Source organism: Alosa sapidissima, chromosome 21 (assembly GCF_018492685.1).
Source record: "Alosa sapidissima isolate fAloSap1 chromosome 21, fAloSap1.pri, whole genome shotgun sequence".
Classification (NCBI taxonomy): Eukaryota; Metazoa; Chordata; class Actinopteri; order Clupeiformes; family Clupeidae; genus Alosa; species Alosa sapidissima.
Genome location: NC_055977.1, coordinates 12,738,326 through 12,762,269, shown reverse-complemented (window position 1 = coordinate 12,762,269; position 23,944 = coordinate 12,738,326). Strand labels below are relative to the sequence as shown.

The 23,944-nt window shown below is 47.0% G+C and overlaps 2 protein-coding genes across 11 annotated transcripts in view; one reads left to right on the top strand and one right to left on the bottom strand.

Moving 5' to 3' along the window:
- The window catches only part of akap9 (A kinase (PRKA) anchor protein 9), a 78,961-nt gene extending 60,317 nt beyond the window's left edge, over positions 1–18,644 (top strand). For 9 of the 10 annotated variants that reach the window (XM_042076253.1, XM_042076251.1, XM_042076252.1 and 6 more), the window contains 28 exons: positions 1,153–1,257; positions 1,417–1,569; positions 2,015–2,101; positions 3,009–3,998; positions 4,302–4,433; positions 4,586–4,630; positions 4,823–4,969; positions 5,218–5,262; positions 5,360–6,124; positions 6,604–6,664; positions 6,879–6,994; positions 7,111–7,314; positions 8,059–8,226; positions 9,088–9,292; positions 9,517–9,724; positions 10,005–10,155; positions 10,710–10,877; positions 11,244–11,420; positions 11,854–12,234; positions 12,422–12,669; positions 13,310–13,427; positions 14,095–14,277; positions 14,821–15,015; positions 15,666–15,898; positions 16,173–16,267; positions 16,772–16,904; positions 17,402–17,538; positions 18,033–18,644. In XM_042076253.1, the coding sequence (XP_041932187.1) occupies positions 1,153–1,257; positions 1,417–1,569; positions 2,015–2,101; positions 3,009–3,998; positions 4,302–4,433; positions 4,586–4,630; positions 4,823–4,969; positions 5,218–5,262; positions 5,360–6,124; positions 6,604–6,664; positions 6,879–6,994; positions 7,111–7,314; positions 8,059–8,226; positions 9,088–9,292; positions 9,517–9,724; positions 10,005–10,155; positions 10,710–10,877; positions 11,244–11,420; positions 11,854–12,234; positions 12,422–12,669; positions 13,310–13,427; positions 14,095–14,277; positions 14,821–15,015; positions 15,666–15,898; positions 16,173–16,267; positions 16,772–16,904; positions 17,402–17,538; positions 18,033–18,076 (5,694 nt within the window). In that variant the 3' untranslated portion in view covers positions 18,077–18,644. The remainder of the gene's footprint in view (positions 1–1,152; positions 1,258–1,416; positions 1,570–2,014; positions 2,102–3,008; positions 3,999–4,301; positions 4,434–4,585; positions 4,631–4,822; positions 4,970–5,217; positions 5,263–5,359; positions 6,125–6,603; positions 6,665–6,878; positions 6,995–7,110; positions 7,315–8,058; positions 8,227–9,087; positions 9,293–9,516; positions 9,725–10,004; positions 10,156–10,709; positions 10,878–11,243; positions 11,421–11,853; positions 12,235–12,421; positions 12,670–13,309; positions 13,428–14,094; positions 14,278–14,820; positions 15,016–15,665; positions 15,899–16,172; positions 16,268–16,771; positions 16,905–17,401; positions 17,539–18,032) is intronic. The other variant, XM_042076254.1, reaches the window with a different exon arrangement.
- A 225-nt stretch (positions 18,645–18,869) lies between these two features.
- On the bottom strand, positions 18,870–23,354 carry LOC121695456 (lanosterol 14-alpha demethylase). The gene is made up of 10 exons (XM_042076315.1): positions 22,989–23,354; positions 22,724–22,822; positions 22,441–22,617; positions 22,144–22,270; positions 21,588–21,762; positions 21,326–21,445; positions 20,742–20,937; positions 20,254–20,349; positions 19,910–20,078; positions 18,870–19,607 (listed from the first exon to the last, which is right to left on the bottom strand). Exons 1-10 carry the CDS (start codon positions 23,154–23,156, stop codon positions 19,429–19,431), a joined length of 1,506 nt encoding a protein of 501 aa, XP_041932249.1. The 5' UTR covers positions 23,157–23,354; the 3' UTR covers positions 18,870–19,428.
- Positions 23,355–23,944: the final 590 nt, after the last annotated feature.

Below are 23,944 nucleotides of genomic sequence, written 5' to 3'. Positions count from 1 at the left end.
TTGCTGTCAGCACATGGTCCCTCCATGCAAGAGGGGGACTGACCATATCTTGCATACAGTATCCTCTCGTCCTCTCATCTGTCTGTTTTTCCATCTCTCTCGCTCTACCCTTCCTTATTGGTGTCTGACTTATTTCTTCCCCCATCCTCCTCATTGTGCTTCCTCTTCTCTCTTCCTTTTTCTCTCTTCCTCCTCTCCTGTCTCTCCCACCCTCCTCCTCTCTCTTCCTCCTCTCCTCTCTCCCCCACCCTCCTCCTCTCTCTTCCTCCTCTCCTCTCTCCCCCACCCTCCTTCATATTTTGTGTCGGCATCCTTTCCCCCTCCCTCATTCCTTTTCCCCTCCTCCTCCTCCTCTCTCACTTCCCTCCGGAGTCTTCCCTCTCATTCTCCCCTCCCCTCCCCTCCCCTCTCTTTTTGTGTCTGCTGCTGTTGCTGCTACTGCCGCTGGTGCTGCCGTTTGTGTGTGTGCGTCATCTGTGGTCTTCCTCTGACAGCCAAGGTTATTCCTCACGGTGGGTGGGTGGGAGGTGGGGGAGGGGGGTGGTCACAGTATGTGTGTAAGAAAGGGGAGTGTCAGGATATGCGTGTGCATGTGCACGCGTGCCTCTGTGTGTGTGTGTGAAAGTGTGGGTGCATAAATAATGTGCTCTGCTGCATTGCTGTTCCTTGTTTCTTCATGGCGGTAGAACAAAGAGCCGATAATGGACATTTTTATAGCTCATGGATGATGAGAGAGCCTTGGTGATTGGAGATTGTATGGTTTGTGTGTGACTGCTTACGGTTTTGCATGTGCTGGTAATAAGTCATTGCTGTGCTAGTAAGCTATGTGTGGGACGCTTAGTGTTTCTGTACGGAAGCCGGTGTACCATATGCTATCTCCTAAGGTTGTCACCAGATTGTAAGATTGTAATCTGCTTTTAAGTTAGGCCAGTTCATGCTGTGAGCATTCAGTGTTTAGTGTGTATGTGCGTAGATAGTTTAGTTGTGTGTGTGTGTGTGTGTGTGTGTGCGTCTGTGTGCGTGTGCAGGCGTGTGGGGGTGTGTGTGTGTGTGTGTGGTCTGTCTTTTTAAACAGTGGATGCTACAGCCGTTTCTGTTTTTGCTGAATTGCATATTTTAACAGCAGTGTCCGTGTGTGTGTGTGTGGCGCAGGTGGAGGAGTCTCGGCAGCATGCCCCCATGACTGAGGCTGAGCATGGCACCCTGGAGGCCCAGCTGCAGACGGAGCGGGAGGCGCTGGACAGGAAGGAGAAGGAGGTAGGCCACACACACACACACACACACACACACACAACATGTACTAGGACTGCAAAAGGATTACTCACATTGGTTTATCTGAAACTTGAACATGAAAGAACATAAATAAATATACCAGTATTAAAACGCATCCCCTCCCGGCCTCTGTGTTGTGCTCAGATATGTAACCTGGAGGAGCAACTGGAACAGTTCCGTGAGGAGCTTGAGAACAAGAGTGAGGAGGTGCAGCAGCTCCACATGCAGCTGGAGATCCAGAGGAAGGAGCTGAGCAGCCAGCAGCTAGAGCTGGAGGCCAAGGCCAGCCTGCTGGAGGTAGGCCTCCAGCTCACGCTCACGATCACCTCTCATGCTAATGCTAACGCTAATGTTAAAGAGTTTGAGTACAGAGGCAGACTGCAGCAGTTCATGCACCTTTAGGATGTGACTCATTGAGTCGTGTTTTGAGTACCTTGGTTAAGTTATGGTTTACCTGTTATACCTGATTTTTGAGAGGTAATGGGACATGCTGTTGCTGTAGTCTCAGGATGCTACCTGAAGGTAACATCAGTGTTTGTATCGTGATTACAATATTGTTTGTTTGCATGGTCTTCCTTATTATCTGGGACATGGTTTTTGAAAACAGAATACTGAAGATTAGTCAAGTGATCATATTATCATGAAGTAAAACAAAAAGATTTTTGGTTGGTTAGTTGGAGCTGAGATTTGAACCAAAAGCATTTAGAGCCCATTGGGTTGACAAAGTGTCTAACTCTTTAAGGTGATGGAGCAGAAGGATAGGGAGATAGCCCTGCTCAATGAGCAGCTGGCTAAGCTCCAACACATGGAAGACACCCCTGACAACAAGGTAACGGCCTATACACACACAGTGTTAGCATGCTAGCTCTGTGCAAACCACAGCCTAAGCATGCCTGTGTGTGTATAGCCTGTGCATTGCTACATCCGTGAATGTGAAGTGACTCCTCGTGTGTGAAACCTGCTGTGTAGCATAGGAACACTCCCTTCAAAACTTTCCCCCAAAGCCGTTGTGCGGGACATTTTAGCATGTTTTAGCAGAGAAGCACTAGCTAAATGTGCTGGGTACGCAAACAGGTCTTCTACATGCTAAAATGTTTTTCGCACAATAATGACATTGGTAATTTCAGCTGTACCACATCTGCTTGTAGACCTCATCCCATCACAATTTGAAATTTCATTTTTATCTGTCTCGGATTTCGAAATATACCTAGCATCAATGGAATGGGGTCTAATGAGCAGTGTGGTCTGATGTGTTCCTTTGCAGTTTCTTTTTGTCTTGTTTGTTTGTTGACCATTTTATGTCAGTGACCTCTTGGAATGATGACATATAACCCTTTTCCCCTCCTGCTCTTCCCATCCCTAACCAGTGACCTTTGCTCTCACATACCTGACCCCAGCCTTTCTCAGAACACATTGTCATTGAAAATGATTTTAGTGAACAAAATATGGCTTGGGTGAATAGCAGCCATTTTAATCAAGAATAAAAAGAGAATCAGTGAGTTATCTGCTCACAATGGTTGGCAAAAATGACTTAGCATGGCTGTGAAGCAGTTCTGGGATCAGGTGCGTGAGACTTGTTATGTTTTGTGACCGTGATGACCAGTGACATGGATTGTCTTAATGTTAAAGTAAAAGTCTTGTGTGGGTGTGTGTATGTGGGTCAGTGCTAACTCCCTTCATGGAACAGACCTGACCCAGTGAGCTAACTTGATGGGCTGTTACCTTAACATCTTCAGGTGATGGAGGAGCGGAGTGAGCAGGTTCGGGAGCTGGAGTCTCAGGTGGAGATCTTGCGCAGCGAGCAGGAGCGCCTGAAGAGGAGCAGCGAAGAGGAGGTGGACCAGCTGCACGCCGTCATCGACAAGCTCCAGCAGGAGATCGCTAACATTGAGCACAAGCCACGGCACAGCCTGCAGGGGGAGGAAGAGGATGAGGAAGAGCTTCACAAAGAGGAGATGGACGAGATGAAGCAGCGCATGGACGAGGTGACGCAGGAGCTGGACACACTGAAGGTTGACCACCAGGAGCTTCAGGAGCGCTACGAGAGCCTCCGGGAGGATGGGGCGTGGGCGGAGAAGACTACCACTGAACTCCATGACGCCCTGCGGGAGAAGGCCGCCGCCCTGGTGGTGGCCCAGGCGCAGGTGCAAGCACTGGAGCAGAGCGCCAGCGCCCAGGTGGAGACGCTGAGCCAGCGGGTGGAGGAACTTGAGGTCTGTGTGGGCGAGAAGGACCTAGAGCTGGACGTGTGCCGGGTCAAGGTGGAGCGGGCCCAGACAGACGCGGCTGGCCTCCACCGCCGCGTTACCGAGCTGGAGGACAAACTCAGGGAGAAGGTGGCAGCCATGCTGGTGAGCCAGGCCCAGCTCGGGGCCATCCAGGCCCAGACCAAAGAGCTCCAGCATGGGGTCAGCGCAGAACTGGAGGACCTGGGTGGACTGACCTCACTGAGCCCCATGGTGGGGCTGGGGGCCCCAGGCTTCGACGTAGCACAGAGGGCCACCAGCAGAGCCGCAGCCCCGGCCGGTAAGGTGGGCCTGCTGACGGAGAAGCTGAAAGAGCTGGAGGAGGGCCTGTGCGGCATGCAGAAGGACCAGGAGCTCCAGAAGCAGCTGCTGTCCAGCTCTGAGGAGGAGGTCATGGAGTACGAGAGGAGGCTAGCCACGCTCATGGACCTGCTCAGCCAGATGAAACCGCCACAGCAGAGGACATCGCTGTCATCTGAGGTAACCGCTCGGCGCCCTTTTCTATTTTTACTTTTTAGAGCACTCCGTTTGGCCACAGCTTAATTTAGGAGCCCTAAAAACCAGAGAGTTCGCCAAGATACTAAGACCTAGATTGTATTTACATAAATAAAATATAATATCATGTATATGCAGCAAGATGTTATATATAATATAATCTTGCTGAATAAAACATAACATGATCAGTGTATCATGAATACACCAACAAAATCAAGTCTTTCATAAAGTATGTATTTATTTGGATAAATTACCAATCATGTTGATGTTTGATCTCTCCCATATCAGGCCTCGGGAGGTGAGGCGTCCATGTCGGAGCTCCTCCAGGAGCTGCAGGAGGCGCAGGAGAAGGCCCAGGCTGCTGAGGAGGAGCTGAGAAGCTTCAGGGAGCACAGCCACAAACTACAGCAGGAGCTGCAGGTACCACACTCATACACATGGAGGAAACAAGTAGTACCATGGCCTTATATCAATATATTTACTAGAGTTATTTTTTGTGAAATATATTAAGCACAGCTGATTGTTATTAATACTTTTTGTTGATGCAAGGTTTCTTTTGTTTTGTTTTTCAGATCAAAGATTTAACAATAGCTCAATTACAAGAGGACCTTAAGGAGGTACGTAAGCAGTGTTTAGGTTTCAACAATCCTTTCTCAGTACCTTAATGTCAGAGATATCACCCAGTTTTATAAACCAGAGTTTTAACAGAGGACAAACTACAGATACCAGATTGTCAAAAGTGTCTTCACTTGACCTATGGCACTCTGAGCCTTACCCTTTGCCCTCTGACCTTTGATTGGTGCCCCCAGGCTTCAGATGCTGGTGTTGAAGAGGACCCTGCTGTTGTGTCAGAGCTGCGTCAGGAGTTGGAGGAGGTGCGTGAGGAGGCGTCCTCCACCAAAGAGGAGCTGAGTCTCCACAGGGAGCGCAGCGACAAACTACAGGAGGAGCTGCTGGTAAGAGAACACCTGTTCAGTTGCCATCGGTTACCATCTGTCTGCAGTCTTTTTTTTTTCTGAATCTGGACTAAATTTGTTATGATTACTGCAATAGTTTCCTGAGCCAACAAAGCTGTTTCTGCAATACAAGCTTTTGTAAACCAACAAATAACAACAGATAAACAGTAATAAGTGAATTACTGTCACAGCCCGTTAACCATGTCGCTAACCTTTCACCATTTAACACTATCATGCATTATTTGAAGGCAAGAGAGATGACCATAGCACAGCTGAAGGACAAACTCCACCGGGTAAGCAGCCATGCAACACAGCAGTAGATAGCCTTCATCCATACAGCTCCATTAGTGTGTGACCTCTAACTTTGACCTTTCCCCTGTTTTGGCGCAGGCCTCTGGGGTGGACGGCGAGGGCTCCGTGTCCGAGCTGCTGCAGGAGCTGCAGGAGGTGCGCGAGGAGGTGTCCTCCACCAAAGAGGAGCTGAACAGCTACCGCGAGCGCAGCGACAAACTCCAGCAGGAGCTGCAGCTCCGGGACGTCTCCATCGGCCAGCTCCAGGAGGAGCTGCAGAGGCTGCAGAGCGCGCTGGCCCAGTCAGCAGAGCAGCAGCAGCAGCAGGCAGCCCAGGCAGCCAAGCACATCCAGGGAGCCCAGCAGCAGCAGCAGCAGCAGCAGCAGCAGCAGCATCCACCCCCCTCCCAGCCCAAGAAGAAAGGAGGCAAGCCAGATCACCATGGCGGAAAGAACAAGGGCGGTGCTGGCGGAGGGAAGGACAAGCCCTCACTCTCCAGGAAGAACTCTGCAGTCATGCAGCCGGAGAAATCCCCCTCTCCGTCGTCGTCCTCCTCCACGAGCAGGAACGGGCGATCGCAAGTCGCCGCCACTGATGTAGCAACGCAGACAGACTTGGGGCCGATGCCGATGGCAGCAGCAGCAGCAGCCGTGGGAGCGTCGCAGGCCTCTGAGGAGGTGGCGGAGGTGATCGGGGAGTACCAGGAGAAGATCGACCAGATGCAGGAGCTCCACGCTGCCGAGATCATGGACATGGAGGCCCGGCACATCTCCGAGAGCGAGGGGCTCAGGAGGGACGTGCAGGCCCTGGAGGACGAGTGCAGGACCCTGAAGGCCATCATCGACAAACTCCGCAGCTCCGAGGTAACCAACGCGGCCATGTCCACCGAGCAACACTCTCCCAAGATATTCTTGCCTCAGTTTCCTACTGCAGTTTTGCAGTAGGAAACTGAGATCGCAGTTTTGTCAACCCCCACAATTCATTAGCAGCACTAGTTGTTGTTTGTTTCAGCCTTTGCCTTTGCGTGACAAAGAAACCCACAGGTTGCCCAAGGCATTGTTACAGTCCAGTGCCTACACTGCTGTGTGTGTGTGTGTGTGTGTGTGTGTGTGTAGCTGTGGGTGGTGATTTGCTTTTGGTGCAGTATGTTCAATGGCCTGAATTTTAAGTGGCTGCATGTGTAGCACTGCTGAAGTGAGTCAGACTTGGACCCAACTGCACTCAGCTGTAGGGGGCCCTGCTTACTCCACCGGAAATGTCATGTCATGTTGTTGTGTTTGATGCAAGAAAATGCATGGATTGGTTACCGACAGCAACTCTGTTTTCCTCCTTGTGCCTGCAGGGTGCTGCGTCCAGACAGGAGCATGGTGCTGGACCGCAGTTCAAAGATGGCTATACAAGTGGTGAGCAATCTTTAGTGTAGTCTTATCTGGACAGTGAATTCGAGGCAGCATTTGTTTATGTAATGAAACCGGGACAGATGGTATAGTTCATAGTTCATTTCAAACTGTTTCTCTTCGGCTAGGGAAATGAATGCATCAGTTGTAATGCTATTTGTTGACTTATGTCATTGCCCCAAGCACCTGGGGATGAGGCTCACTGTTAATACCTCAACAGACAGCAGTTCGGACTGGAGCCAGCGCACCGGGTTGGACCTACAGCAGGAGTTCAGGACCACACCCGAAGGAGCCAGACGAGACAACGAGGCCGACGTTCTCCCCGACAGAATCAAGGTGAGCTGGGATGCCAGAGCTCTCTTTGAACTAGCCTTTAACATGGAGTAAATATGTGTACTAGACTAATGTGAAGTATCGTGGACTCCTGTAAGCCGTTCTCTGCCCCTTTACAGAGTCTGTTACGTGAGGTGCACCAGGAGGGCATGCAGGTGCTGTCTCTGTCGGAGCTGCCCTGTGACATGGCCGGGGAGGGGACTGGACTGGCCCCCCACCTGCTGCCCCTTCAGGGCTGGACCAAAGAGAGGGAGGCCCTGCTGGCCACAGTGGAGTCCCTCAAAACCCTCATCGCCAAGCTGCAGATGCACAAGGGGACCCAGGTGAGGCTCTGCTCCAGGCGCCATGGAAACGGGGCCTCGGGGCAACAACATGCAAAACCGCATGTCATCCAGGGTTGTAGTGGAGGCTAAACACAAGCAAACACTGTTTATCCACCTCTGAAATTTCAGTAATATATGTTATCCACCTCTTATTAGAGTTTATCCAGCTCTCAAAAGAGTTTATTCACCAAATGCAACTTTTAACATTCAAAAACCACACTGTATTATCCACATTCACAATATATACACTCATCAACACTCTAGGAACCATTTAAAACCACTGGTACAGTTATAAACATTGGATAATAACCTCCACCATCATCAAACATGTTCTGAATGCCTTTTTTAAAAATCCGATACCGCATGGCACAGTCCACCTAACCGTGAAATATAATTAATAGTCCTCATACCTCATTTTACCACTACACCCCTGGTATCATTCACAACTCAGTCATCCACTTAGCACATTTGTGTTAAGATTGGCACAGCACAACGAAAGCAGGAAGAAAGCAGTTTAGCACCTCAATGAAAAAAGTGATTCAATGAAAGAAATGTGCTACAAAAAAGAAACATGTGAACACTCCACATTCAGCTGTTGACACTGTTTTAGTTTGCTTATGTATGGTAGAGACGTATCTATCTGTAGAATTGTTTTCCAAATGCTTATGGACTATTTCAATGAGTTGACATCTTTGTGTGTTTTGTGTGTTGTGTGTGTTGTGTGTGTGTGTGTGTGTGTGTCAGACGGAGGGTGCGAGTGACTGGCGTGGCGAGTTGCTGAGTGCGGTGCAGCAGGTGTTCCGGCGTGAGCGGGACGTGCTCAAGAGCGCCCTCTACAGCCAGCTGGAGATGCTGGACACCAGTGACGCGGTCATCCACCTCAACCAGCTGGAGCACAGGCTCAGAGAACAGGTAGGAGACACGGACACACACACACACTCACACACACATACACACATGCATACATACATACCGACAGCGTCTGTCTGCTGGCGCTAGGCTTGGGTATCGAATATCGAGTATTGGTTGGAACCGGGACTATCTTTGCGATTTTCCCGGAATCAATCAAAAGTTTAAATTTTGATTCCTAGTTTCGATTCCCAGTCCGCCGACAGGAAGAAGAAACGGCTGAACACCAACGAAGAAGCGCATAGTTCATAGAATTAAAATTCATGGAGAATGTCAGACTATTTCATTCAGAAAGCAGGGTTCCCGCGGATCCTTAAAAAGTCTTAAATACAACTGAATTTTCGAAAGAGAGGTATTGAATGTGCGTATGGGACCGGCAGCGAGTGCAAGAGAGCGAGTGATGTCTCCATCCAGTTTTGTGTATTTAAAACGCAATTGTATGTGAGTGACTAGGCTATTAGGCTACGGGAGGAAGTGTAGTGGTTGCAGAGTGAAGATGTTTTTCACGGGTTTGGTTAAAGGTGTGAAAACGGTAATAATACAGTAGTCCTATGTACAAAATAATATGCCTGACGTTTTCGTGGTGTAGCTGAGGCCTGAGAGATAGACAGGTAGCCTACGTGGAATGAGGGAGTCTATGGTAGAATGAGCGGGAGAAAGAGTTGGTAAGCCAGTTAGCGATAAGAACTGGAATCGAAATAAGAAATCGGAATTGGAATCGGAATCGTTGAAATTAAAACGATACCCAACCCTAGCTGGCGCCTGACAGTTTTTAGGTCTAGAAACATGCTTGGTTTTTATTTGTTTGTGTTGTGTGACTTCCTGTTGGCTGAGCGAGGCTGATTGAGCGTGCTCTTCCCCCAGGATGCTCAGCACAGGGAGGCCATGGGCGCCCTGCACTCCGCTGACAGGAACAGCCTGCTGACAGAGGTGCGGCAACTCCGAGCCCAGATGGAGCATCTGCAGCTGGATGCAGGTGTCAGGGAGATCACATCTCCATGGCAACAGTCACTGCAGCATCCACAACAACAACAAGAACAACAACAGCAGCAGGATGTTCCTATCACTGGTAGGAAATCTAGTTACGAATAATTACAACTTCAGCCATTTTCCTTGGGCCCATTTGTAGGTAGCACCACCATTTATATGAATTATTTATAATCATATACCATTAATTTAGCACCTTTAAATATACACTGCATAATGGATATTGATTGGTAGTTACATGCTTTTATTGTGTTGTGTGCTGAAGACCAACTCTTCCTCATTACTGACCGGCTGTGTTGTGTCCAGGCATAGCCGCTGGTTCCCGTGAGCAGGAGCCTGAGAGGGTAGGGCCCCAGGCTGGGGCAGCGGGCGCTCAGGACCAGCAGGGGGCAGCAGCGCGTGCAGAGCGACAGCTCCTGGAGGAGGCCAAGAGCGAGCTGGCCCAGACCAAACTGGAGCTGGAGACCACGCTCAAGACCCAGCACAAACACCTGAAAGAGCTGAACACGCTCAGGTACACACGGACACGACACGGGAACAACTCATATGGAGAGCCGTGTATAGCTGCAAATGTACACAGTTTCACATACTGACACCTCACAGTTGCACAACGGTATTCACACACATGTACACCCTCACTAAGAGAAAGTTAACAAGGATATCCTGATGGAGCTTCTCCATTTGAACAACGTTCAACAAACACAACAAGCACACATTTTGTACTGACAGGATATATATTTATTATTTTATTTTATTATTTTTTTATATTTGACCGTTGCCTTCTCTCTTCGCAGGGCTGAGCTCACTCAGAAGGCGACGGAGGTGCACTCGCTGACCGACCGGCTGGCCGAGGAGCAGCGGGCGGCGAGGGAGCTGCAGTGGGCCCTGGAGAAGGAGAAGTGCAAGTCGGAGAAGAGGGAGGAAAGGGAGAAAGAGGAGCTGGAGGTGAGCCACGCACGCACGCAACACTGTGTTCTGCCCGTGGTGGTGACGCACACTGAGGGTGACACCGTATGACCTAGTTGAACTCCCCAAAATAAAAACCCCTCAGGATGTTAGAGGAGGTCGGGAGTACAGCACATGCACGTAGGGAATATGGGGAGTGGAGAAGAGCATGGGAGGATGTATCGTTCAACTATTCACAGCAATGTTCTTTTAATGTAAACTCAAGTCTTAAGTCATTGCATATTGGTTAAATCACAGGCATGATGCATGTGTGTTTAGTTGTATCCATAGCAATAAGCTCCAGTGAGATTCCTAGCAAAATAGGAAGTTCTATAAATGGGAAAACAGTACTTTTCTCTGGTCCACTCTTCCCTATGGTGTCCCACATGGTTCTCCACTGTCATATACAGTATTTGAATTGTTTTCCCAACCCCTTTCTCTCTCTCTCTCTCTCTCTCTCTCTCGCTCGCTCACTCTCTCTCTCTCTCTCTCTCTCTCTCTTTCTTTCTTTCTCTCTCTCTCTCTCTCTCTCTCTCTCTCTCTGGACGTGTCAGGACCTGAAGCTGTCTCTGGCGGAGCAGCAGGCTCTGGCGTCCGACCTGAGCGCTGACCTGGAGGAGGAGCGGCAGCTGTGTGTCCAGCTCAAGGCCCAGGCTCAGGAGCAGCAATGCCAGCAGGACGCCCAGCTGGCCCAGCAGCAGAGCAGAGCCAAGGAGCTGCAGGTCAGTCTTACAGACCACACCACTGGAGAAGGGACAGGCTCTCTGGCACAGTCCAGTCAGCTCAGGGGCTCCATTGCTTAACACATTACCTGGACATTTCCTTACATCTAGCTATAGAAATAGATTATAGATGTACTAAAAATATCTAGCTATAGAAATAGATTATAGACGTCCTAAAAATAGATACATCAGTTCAGATGTGTATCAGGTGTAATACTTCACATTCTCAAAGGCTAGATATAGTCCTTATGTTTTTATGTTTAAATGCCAGTTATTAATACTATAGGATATATAATCTTTATATTTTGTGTGGATGTGATGCCTCATCCATATGACTGACATCTAACTTGATTGTAACCCCTTCAGGTGCAGCTGGAAAGTCAGCAGGCGCGGGCACAGGAGCTGCAAGGGGCTCTGGAGCGGGAGAGGGAGCTCAGCGCCCAGCTCAGGCAGAAACCATCCACTACCACCGCGCCCAAGGGCAGCGCACTAGAAGGAGCCTCTGCCACTGGCGTCTCACAGGCCGAGGAGGGCTGCAGTCAGGTGAGAACACTCGAATATTAATCTTTTGATCTCTGGTTTGTTATGAAGGTCCGAGGTTGTTGTAGTTTAGAAGTCATATGGTGTATTCAATAGGGAAAAAAACAACAACACAGCTTGAGGAGGTATGTATACATATTTGATGCAGCGTTTTGTCCTTTACTTCAGTTGGTTGTGGATTGTTGTGTGGTTGACTGTTTTGACCATATCTAAGGTGTTCACTACAGCCACATGGAACACAGGATCAGTAAATGATCAGATATCAAGTCAGCTAGTCATAATGGAATGTCATATTAACAGGATTACACCAGCATGCACTAATAGAATGTTGGACTAAACTGATTGATTTATTGATTGATTGTCTGATTGGTTTGATTTATTAATCCACTGTTCCACTAACTGACTAACGTGCCTGACGGCTCGCTGTGTGTCTCAGGTGGAGGAGGCGGTGAGCTCCATGGAGGCGCTGCTGCGGTCACTGCAGGCGGAGCTGGAGCAGAAGGAGGCGCGCGTGGTGCAGCTGCTGGGCGAGCTGGAGGCGCAGCGGCTGGAGGCGGTGCAGCAGGGCCGCGGCTGGGACGAGGAGCGCGCCGTGCTGACCGCTCGGGCCGCCCAGGAGCAGCAGGCGCTGGCCGAGTCGCGCGCCCAGCTGGAGCGGCTGAAGCAGCGGCTGGACGAGGCCCAGGGCCGGCTACAGGGGGAGCGGGAGCGCGCCCAGAGGCTGGAGAGGGAGAGGGACCGTCTGCAAGAGAGAGTGGCCGAGCTCAGCCGGTCAGCGGCGGGCAGGGAGGCCACCTCTCTGCCCACCAACCAGATGGTAAGGCGGAGCTCACGCGTACTGTGTGTGCGTGTGTGTGTGTGTGTGTGCGACATATTTTGAATGTTTACACAGTGAATATTTTCAAGGGGTGGGACTGCATTCCGGGGCCGTTTGTGATCATAGACTGACGTGCTGTCTCTAAACGGCATTGTGTGAGTGACTGACCTGTGCTGTGTTGGCCCAGGCGTGGCGAGGAGAGGGCGAGGGCGAGGGTGGCGACCGCACCAGGGACTGGGTGCTGCAGCAGAAGAGTGGCGACGGACTCACCGTCCACTCCAGCACTGCCTCGCTGCTGGAGCACGCCGCTGGCACCGCCGTCGCCGTGGCAACTGATGCCAATGTCAACAGCAACAGCCACATGGACGGGGTGGTGCAGAGGCTCCAGCTCATCGCCTCCAAGATCAAGGGCATGACCAGCGACGCCGCCGGCAGGTAACACAGACAGCTCGATCTGTTACGCTCTCATTTTACACAGACAAGACAGACTGGTACAGACATGTTTACAATGCTGTTATTCAAGCTGTTGCAGGAAAAAAAAGAAAATAATATTTGAAAATGTATATAATGTATAATATCTAATGTAAAATAATGTTTTGTATGCCACTTTGGACAAAAGTGTCAAATACTGTAAGAGTAGCACAATATAGGAGTTTACATACATATCAGCCTGGTTATGGTCTCTGACTGTTATGCTTTGTTGTAATTCTCTCTCTCGCTCTCTCTCTCTCTCTCTCTCTCTCTATTCTCTCTTCTCTCTCTATTCTCTCTCTCTATTCTCTCTCTTTCTTCTCTCTTTCTTCTCTCTCTCTATTCTCTCTCTCTATTCTCTCTCTCGCTCTCTCTCTCTCTATTCTCTCTCTTCTCTCTCTCTATTCTCTCTCTCTCTCTCTCTCTCCTCTCTCTATTCTCTCCCTCTCTCTCTCTCTCGCTCTCTCTCTCTCTATTCTCTCTCTCGCTCTCTCTCTCTCTATTTTCTCTCTCTCTCTCTCTCTATTCTCTCTCTTCTCTCTCTATTCTCTCTCTTCTCTCTCTCTTCTCTCTCTATTCTCTCTCTCTCTCTCTCTCTCTGCAGGCTGCCTGGTAGTCAGGTGGACAGAGAGGGTCTTGCGTGGCTGCAGTGTAATGTGGATGACGTGCTCTCCATGCTCCAGCACCACATGGCAACACAGACATCAGCAGCAGCTCCTGAGGTGAGCACTGACAGGACACACATCCATCACGGCTTTTTAAGAACAGACTCTCCTTTGACTTGGAATATTAAACCATGAGTAAAACCTGATTTCAAAAGTTCTGTCGCCTGTAGATCTGTTTCTTGGAGAAATGTTAATGGCTAATTCAAATCCATCTGTAGTTGCATTGTAGTTCCAGTGGCAATATAAAAAATAAAGGATTGTTTTGCTTAAATGCAAGCATATGTACAAAACAAACCATTGACATAGAACAACAACAAACCATTGACATACTTAAAGGTGCCATGTGTAAGAATTGAGGTAAAAATATCCAAAAAATGAGCTACACGCATCAAAAGAATGAGAAGAAATAAGGGTGATGGTAAAAAAATGACAAGGTATAGTGCTGCAGAGATATCAACCTGAATTAGCATGCTAAATTACTAGCCACAGCCCGACAGGTGTCATAATACCAGTTTCGGCCATGGGAGGCGGTATGCGGGCAACATAACCGCCAGCCAAACTGCAATACACGTGTCTCGGTTGTTACTCTAGGGTAGACCAACTCACTTTCTGGAGGTATACTGCCCCATTTTTTATAGAATGTGGAGTATGAATTTATTTTTTTGGCGGACATTACACATGGCACCTTTAAAGAAATCAAATGTGTGTTTGTGTGTGTGTCTAGAGCGCCGCCCTGCTGGGAGGCAGCAGCTCCAGCGTGCTGACAGAGCGACTCTTAAGGCAGAACGCCGAGCTGACGGGCTTCGTGAGCCGTCTGACGGAGGAAAAAAATGACCTGCGCAACCAGCTGCTGCGCCTGGAGGACGAGCTGAGACGCCTGCGCCAGAGAGGCCTGGGCTCCGACAGTGTGAGTGCTCTTCGTCATCAGCATCATCCCCATCATCCTCTTCTCTCTCAACTTCATTATCATTAGTACCACAATGTTTCTCGGCACGTTCTTGTTCTGGTTTTCTGCATTATAAATGACACAATATAAGTGGGAATTAATATCTCTGTTTTCACCTCTCACCAGTCACATGATTGCTAAATTAACCATAATAATTTTTTAATTTGTGTATCATTGTAAATACCCAAGCGGTATTACAGCAAAGCGACATGAATGCTGTGAGTGATTTGTAATTGACTCAAACTTAAGAAAAGACACCCTACAGTGTCCATTAAATGCGAGATCTGAGCAGTGTCTAGGTTATCGCTTCTACCTCAGCAGGGAAAATGTTATTGTAAACATACAACATCAATACAAAGAAATGCCTGAACTGGGTTCAGATTCAGCCAATATAATGTATGGATATACTTACTGTACATGCCAACATAGCATTTTCTCTTATTAACTTTGAGCTGATGAATTTAATTTGACCTTGTGGTGATTGTCCTTCGTGGGCCTCTGTAGTCGAGCAGGAAGGGCGCTGAGCAGCAGGAGCTGGCGGTGCTGAGTGTGGAGCGGGAGGCGTGGGGCCGGGAGCGCACGCGCATGGAGAGAAGCCTGCGCCAGGCCGAGGCCGAGCTGACGCGCCTCCGCGGGGAGCTACGCAACGACACGCTCAGGGACATGACCGGCCCTGACGCTGACAACGTAGCACTCAAGGTACACGCACGCGCGCGCACACACACACACACGCACACACACGCAGGCACACACACACACACACACACAGACACACACACACACACAGAGACTCTCTTTCTCTCACTCACAGACACACACACACAGAGACTCTCTTTCTCTCACTCACAGACACAAACACACACACACAGAGAGAGAGAGAGAGACTCATTCACATAATAAAATAAATACACACATACAGAGACAGACATACAGAGATATACACACTTACATAGTGTGTGTCCACAAGCACAAAAAGCACTCAAATTGATGATCATTGCTGACGCAAACAGTACGCCCCATAGGGATATACACACACACCTGCTTTCACAGATGAGCAACCTTAGTGCTGACAAGTGCCCTCAAAGAAACACACACACACACACACACACACACACACACACACATAGACTTCCATATATGGCCAGCAATAAATCACACACACACACACACACACACACACACACACACACACACGACTATGACAAGCACATTTTTATTATAGTATTAAACTGAACCTCAGTTTTAACTTCACTTACACCTTGGAATGTGTGAACATTGGGCATTAAAAAAAACATGTGTGGTAAGCATGTAACCTTACTGATTAACCTCACATCCTTTCTCTCCCTCAGCGGATGTACGGGAGGTACCTGCGCGCCGAGAGCTTTCGGAAGGCTCTGATCTACCAGAAGAAGTACCTGCTGCTGCTGCTGGGCGGCTTCCAGGAGTGCGAGGAGGCCACGCTGGCCCTGATCGCCCGCATGGGCGGCCACCCGTCGCCCGCCTGCCTGGAGACCATCACCCAGCGCCGCCGCGGCTTCACTCGCTTCCGCTCCGCCGTCAGGGTCTCCATCGCCCTCTCCAGGTACACAGGGGAACTGTCTCAGGCTTGTGGTATTACATGTGGCCGTACTGTAGGTTGTTTTGCCTTGAGGAAAACATCTATGTTTGTTTTGCTACATCTTGAGGAAAAACAAAATGTATGTTTCTTTTGTTTCATCTTGAGGAAAATCAAATGTATTTTTACACTCAAATGGTCAAAGTAGCATAATAAAAACGTTTAAATAAATAGAATGACACCCTTCACATAAAGATGAGCTACATGTACTGATGAACTTTGTACTTTGCTGTGGCTGCAGGATGCGTTTCCTGGTGAAGAGATGGCATAAGGCCACTGGGGCTGGCTCTGGCACCTCACCCTGTGCCAACAGAAACGGTCTGAGTCAGATCACAGGTGAGGATGCCCACCGCACGGAAGTCTTTCAACCTGTAGCTGTGCCAACAAACTACTTTGATATAATATAATAATTACTTTGTGTTATTCGCCTTATTCACCCGGCGGCCAGAACGAGGCTAAAGGGTACACTTGCCATTACACCTCAGTCCAGCAGATGGTGGTAGTAATGCACTGCGTTTGCAAACTGCCAAAAAAAGCTCACCAAAAAAGAAGGGTTCACTGGCCTGTCCTTCTTCTTCAGTGAGTTTTTTTTGGCAGTTTGCAAACGGAGTGCATTACCACCACCATCTGCTGGACTGAGGTGTAATGGCAAGTGTACCCTTTAGCCTCGTTCTGGCAGCCGGGTGAATAAGGCGAATTGCAAGTGTAGACTGTGTGGAATATTCTGTTGGTGTTGATAAAATGGCAGACTCTAGTGTAGAGATCAGGGCTGAGTTGACCTGATCAGACTGAGCGTACCAAACGTGTGTTCCCCACTCACCCGGTTCCTTTGTGTGTCAGGTGGGGAGGGGAGGCACGACTCCCCGTTCCTGCACCCAGGCAGTGTGGAGGTGGACGGGTATCGGCGTGGCGGCAGCAACAGGGGCAGGACCGGCCGCGACTCACCCCGGTCAACCCTCTCAGCCCAGCACAGGTGCGCAAGTGTGCAAGCCTTTCACAACTGAAACACCTACTTGGAGGGTTATTGGTTAATACTAGGATGGTTTATTATCGTCTAAATATTTGTATCAGTCATCGTCATTGTGGTTCAGGACAAATTAAACTTTTCTGACTTTTAAAAGTCATTCATCAGCCCTTGTTAGGGTAGAGTATCAGAACTGGTGCAGGTGTGTGTGTGTGTGTGTGTGTGTGTGTGTCTGTCTGAGCATCCTGGGGGAAGAGCACACTCAATCAGTCTCGCTCAGCCAACAGGAGGTGAAGTCATACAACACACACAAATCAAAACCAAGCATGGTTCTAGACCTAAAAACGGGCGCCAGCAGACAGACACTGCTCTATGTACACATGTATGTATGTATGTATGTATGTGTGTGTGTGTGTGTGCGTGTGTGTGTGTGCGTGTGTGCGTGCGTGTGTGTGTGTACACGTGTACATGCTCAGTATGTAATAAGTGTGTGTTGTCATTGGCAGGTACCATGGCATGGCGGGGGAACCAGGTGGAGGGACCCCATGCTCTCATCTGCTGAATTATGACCCTGACCGCGCACTTACGGACTACATCGCCCGGCTGGAGACACTGCAGAGGAGGCTGGGCAGTGTGCAGTCAGGTAAAGACTGGTAGTCTGTTTGTGTGTGTGTTAGGTGTTCGTTATAGTTTAAAGGCATTACTTCACTGTTCATAAACCAAAAAAATCTCATGGGAGTTATAAGAGTCTAAATCCTCTGTAATTATAAATTTACGACACAGTAATGAATATATCAACTCTTTCATACTCCCATGGCTTGCAGAAAATGCGGAAAGTAATCATGGTCCTGTTGAATATAGAAATCTGTGTTTCTCCAAAGCATCAGTGGCAAAATATGGCCATTGTTTAATGAGACTCATTTTGAATGTTTTAGTTACAATTGTCGTAGTACAACAATGCTTTTGGAAAACGCAGCCTATTTAGCCACTCTGCCACACACAAGAAGCATACGATACATTTCATGATTTCCTCTTTAATGTTTGGTAATATCTTAATAGCTGTGGATAGTGTGTTACCTACCGGTGCCTTCACTCAGTTGTATGTAATTATTTCAAATTTTAACTTCTATTTTCTAGGGTCTTCTTCATATGCTCAATTGCACTATGGAATAAGAAGATAAGACTCTTGACTTCTACATTTGAACTGGCTTGAAAAATAACTACTCAGTTGCCTTTTCTTGTGCTGAGCTGCTGTGTTTTTTGTACTCATGATGATGCTATTTAATGTATACTCTGTGGGACCAAAATCATCTTTTTTTTCCATCTGTAAACCAGACCCTTGGGTCGCCAGCACCAGAAACCGCTTCTTCATGTATGTACATTAGTCTGCTTATTATTATTATTATTATTATTATTAAAATTATTATTATCTGTTGTGGATGGAATTACAATCATGTTTCCTAAATGTATATTTGTGGAATGCTAATTTAAGAGAACCCATTTAATTTATATACTGTGCAATGTATGTACCGTGTGGGTGGGAGATTGTAAACACATAGGGAATGTTGGGCTTTACTATGAGGAGCTGCTAATGAACACACTACACTGTGGTTTGCCAGCACGGTTTCTTGAGACAGACTACAGAGGACATTTGTAGTAGAGGACATATTTTTGTAAAGGGTAGGAGCTTTGAATTTTATGGGTATTTTGTCAACATTGAAATAAAGATTAATATAATATTTCAAAGCATATGCCTTGTTATCATCCTTTTGCTAATGTTGCCCTTTCGGAAATATGTTTATTTCTGTAACCAAGTAACAATAAATTTACTTTTTATTCATTATGGACTGTATACTGGTGAGCACTGCATTTGTTTAAAGTGGGATATACATTCAGTCATTGGACTATTTATCTGCAATTTGTGAACAATTTACTATCAAACAACTGAATCTCTCCAATAAATGAGTCCAAGCCTTAGTAGAAAACATATTTTATTTATGTGCATATGTGTTTAAAGGTCAGTATGGTGCAAAAGAGCACTTCTTAGTCCTATGTGACAGTCATATGTTGCCTAGGGCTGAGTTGAACAGGGGAGGGGGAAAAAATACAAATCAAAGTACTTCAACTGGCATTTCATTTTTAAAGTAGCAATATAGTAAACACTGTATTAACTAGAACCACTTAATTCTGCACCAAAAATGATTTAGAAGCAAACCAAACAGTCAACAATGTTTATGATCAAGATTATGATTTCGGTTAAGGGCATGTGTTCATCCACCAGTGGAAAAACTGGACTGCACAGAAAGCTCATGTTCTCAAAATCACATCAGTCTGGTTTAGTGGTCAAATGTATTATAAAAATATAACTGGACATTGTGACAAAAACAGCATACAGGGATTTATACTCAGAGCCACATACAGTACAAACCACGGCAGGTTCACTGAAATCATGTCCAAATTCAACATTCCACTCTCTGGGAACTTGTTCTTCCTGTTGTGTGCTTCCACTGTCTGTAGGGGGCAGTAGTGGGACTTAGTGCTTCCTCCGAGTGTATTTGATCATAGGGTTGGTGGGGGTGTGGATCATTGTTGTGTAGTTCACTGTGGGGAAGTATCCATCAACGAGCTCAAAGTCAAACAGTCGCAGCATGACTGACCAAATGGTCTTGATTTGGACATAGGCGAAATTCTCCCCGATACATCGGTGACGTCCTGAAAGATGTGAAAAATCATTCATTAACCACATGAGTATCATCTTATCCAGATAATGTACTGCATAATATACAAGATCTCTTAAGTGCTTATGTTTTTTTTTTTTTTTTTAGAAAAGATTTTTCTTTAGTCTATTTACTTGATATACTATATTAAGAAGGTGTATATGAATGGCACATGTAAATAATTCCAAACGGAGATTTTTATAACGATGGATACAATAAACCCTCTGGTGTGCTTCATTTACGGTGTTAGGGTGAAGGAAAGTAATGCTGTGGGTTCAGTGTGTATGGCTGCCTCACCTGCTCCGAAGGGCACATAAGCAAACTTCTCTCCAGCTGCAGGGTTTTCCTGAAGGTAACGGTCTGGGTTGAAGTCCATGCGCTCGTTCCAAGTATCACTCAGGCGATGATTCACAGTGGGAGACACACACACTTGGTGACCAGCTGGAATGGTGTAGCCTGCAATTTTCTGAGAGTAACCAGGAAAAGTTTAGAACATCAGCACAAACTTATCTATGTAAAAAAAAAAAAAGAATTTCTATGATACATCAACCAAAAATGATGACCACAAGACAGTATGCTTATCTGAACATGAATGCCAGATAATTTAACCAATCATTGGTTAAAAAAAAACATCATCTCACCTGAGGCGTTCTTGCCATTCTCATCATGGTCATAATGGGTGGGCGGAGTCTAAGAGTCTCCTTCAAACACCGGTCCAAAAGGTTCAAATCCTTGAGCTACAAGAGCATATACCAGGAGAGATTTACACAGATGTAACAAAACTGATGTGTTGATATTTTACTAGATTTCCATCTACACTACACATTTCAATATGAAAATAACTACACACCAACACCTGTATTTTAGTGTTAGGTTTTTAAAAGCTTTTTTTTTTTTTTTAAGTATATTTTTGGGCTTTTTTATGCCTTTAATCAGATAGGGCAGTGGAGAACGACAGGAAGTGAGTGGGAGAGAGTTGGGGTGGGATCCGGAAAGGACCACCGGGTCGCCGGCGTACGGTGCAGGTTCCCCAGCCAGTTGCGCCACAGCTGGGGCCTCAGTGTTAGGTTTTACAAAATAAGTGTGTGATAGTCTTGATAGTTGCAGTGGGTCATGTGCTGTGACTGACCTTGTCGTATTGCAGCGGGGGCAGGTCATCTCCAAAGACGGCCTTCTGCTCGCGGTAGCAGGCCTCCTGCATCTCGCGGTCGCGGGCCAGGAAGAAGCCCAACCAGGCGCTGGTGGTGGAGGAGGTGTGCTGACCAGCCAGGAGCAGCCCGATCAGCATGCCCGCAATCTCATCATTGTTCAGGGGACGCCCATCTCTGAGGGGAAACACAGAGTTTGTGTTTGGATTAAAAGTGCAGAGCAAAGTAACTGTGGTGGTACAATACATGACTCTGTGTCTGTTTTTCTATTTGGACAAGGTCAATCAGTGTTTCCCATACATTGACTTAATTGTGGCGGCCCACCACAATATCAACATTGACCACCACACAATGATTTTCCAGGTTGTACTAAATTGTGCTTAAATCTGGTTAGCATCATAACCACGCTGTGCTAATTTGTTAAAAACTTTTGCATTCAAGTTAATTCTGCAAACCAACCACCAGAAATGGAATTCAATTCTCTGGGATACACTGTCAATGGTCTAACAAGTTGAAGTTAAAACAATAGGCTGTATATGGCAGACATACGGACACAAGAGCTCACTTGTAAGTGGAGTCGATCAGGGTCTGCAGCATGTCATCCTCTTTCTCTGTGGCCTGTCTGCGCTTCTGGATCACTTGAGAGAAGATCTGCTTGATTTCCCTGTGTGCCCTGTCCCTCCGCCTGTTTACAGCCAAGCCAAAAAACGGATCAGTGATATTCATCACTACACACCACCGCCAAGCCACAGACACACCACCTAGAGAAGCTGTTAACACAGTATGGCCTGTGTCTTCTGTGTCTTTGGAGGCAGAGAGTACCGCACCTAAAGCTGGGCAGGGGCAGCCATCCGGGCAGCAGCCAGGCAGCGTGGGTAAAGCCTCCATCCAGGTCGGCGTACAGCTGGGCCACCTTTTCGTCCAGCATGCTGCGGATCTCCTTCCCGTGCAGGCAGCGGCTGGCTGTCAGAATGATGAGCTCGGACAGGGCCTCAAACAGGTCTAACAAAGGAGAGAGACAAAGTAAGCTAATAACTAAGTAAGTGTATTTTTTATGTACTGCCAATATTTGAGGACCACATTATCGCCACACATTACACTTTTGTGAGCACATTACACAGTTCTGTGGAAATTGTGGCTGAGTCAACAAATATTACCTCAGTGATTATGGGTAGTGTGTAGGAGACCCAAAAAAACGCCTGGTACTCCAGCTTTTAAACAAATTAGTCACGTGTGGCATGTGCCTCTGTCTGAATTGCACAATCCACGTCACATCAGGTCATTAAAATGATAAATCCTCCAACAGAGAGCTCAGACTGAGCTGCTTCAAACATGGGTATATCACCTCTCTACTACCGGTCTATTATGCAATATTTGTCTTACCTTTCACTCCACTTGCACCCCATCGGGAAAAGTATTCCTTGGTCTCTTCCTCTATGACCTCCACATGCTGTTTGAAGTGGGCAATGTTCAAGCCTGTTTTCAGCATTTTCTTCTGCTCCAGAAATATCTGTGGAAAATGGTAGGTAACTCATCATTGATGGCAGTCTTTTCCCAGCAGGAGAATGCTCCAGGTGACTGTTACTGAAGAGCTCAATGGCATTGATCACATAGCATTACAGTGTTCAGCTTGATGTCATTTTGTGCCAACGACTGGTGCCATAATATTAATTTCTTTACCGGGTTTGGTACATCGTAGGCCACACCTTTCCCAAAGACAGGTGTAGTTAGTCTGGAATAAACGTCTTCCGCGTTGAGCTCTTCATTCTTGCTGTTGAATAATAGGGTTGCAGCATCGCTTCCAATCAAGTATGTGAATGTACTGCCCACCATCGTAAAACTGAAGACGGGTCCGTACTTCAAATTAAGTACAAAACATTTGTAAGCATTAACCAATTGACAATGAACTAACAGAGAATGTCAGTGCAAATATATGGGCTTCGTGTCAATATATGAGCCTTACCTTTTCGTACGCATTCTCCAAAAATTCAATGGGACTTTTTCCAAAAGCAATTGCATGACCAAGAAATGGAATACTAGATGGAATGTATGGAGGACAATTCTGGAACAGAAAAAATGGGTGCAATGTAGACAAATACAAGTCGAACATATGGTCAAATTTCATTAGAACTAGGCCTATTATTAAGACTAACCTACTAGTTCCATTAATAGTCGACCTAATGTTGCAACTGTAATGTAGCCTACAGTGGCCTATCTAGGCTACTTACTGCGTCTTTATCCGGGGACTTCATCTGTTTGTACACCAGCTTGGATAAATACCCCAACGTAAGAGTAAACACGGATGTTGCAAGGAGCATTGAAGTAAAGTTATTGTTCATCTTCTCCACAGCATTTTCTAGCAGCAAGCTGCTGACTTGAAATATATGAGTGGTCATTTTACGTCCTTGCTTGTTTGGGTTCTGCAAATAAAATTCCTCACAGCTGGTTCAAAGCAGATCTGTAATCCGTTAGGTCAAATAATCAAAAGTCTGTCTTATTGTCCTGTGATCCTCTGCGACATTCATCCGACATTATTTTTGTTAAATGCAGGTATAAATGCTCGACCGGTTTACTGTCTATGGGCCGGTCGCATTATTGCTTCCATTCGTCTACCTGTAATATGAATGTGTTCCAACCCCCGCCTGACCAAGTGCGCTCGTCTATTGGCTGCTTTCATGTGTCAATCAAGTATCTCCATGTCCTGTGTTTAGATTCCTAATTGTTCATTGGTTAACGCTGGCTGAACTGATGTCTTGCTATATGATGTCATTTGCCATAGGTTCAGCATCACATTGGTTGACAGCAACTAGGCTACACCATCGATGAACCAACAGGAGTGACCTCTCAATACACTTCGTGACATGTATCCCAGTCTTTAAAGACACAAGATAACACGGTTCCGAAGGCTACATTCCTAATATCAAGAAGTAACTCTCACAAAACGGTTGCAAGCGCAACTGCTTGTTATGATTGTGTTATGAACCCATTTTTAATCTTTTAAATATGAGAAATCGTAACGATTCTTCAATGGTCCCCAAACATTTTCTTCATAGGGCCAGATCATTCTCTCTTTGGGAGGGCCAGAGACTCTTGAGTTTGTCAGTGTAATAGTAGGCTAGCGTACTGTGAACAACAGCAGATATATCTTGCTGAATATTAATCCATATATTTAATGAAATGCCTA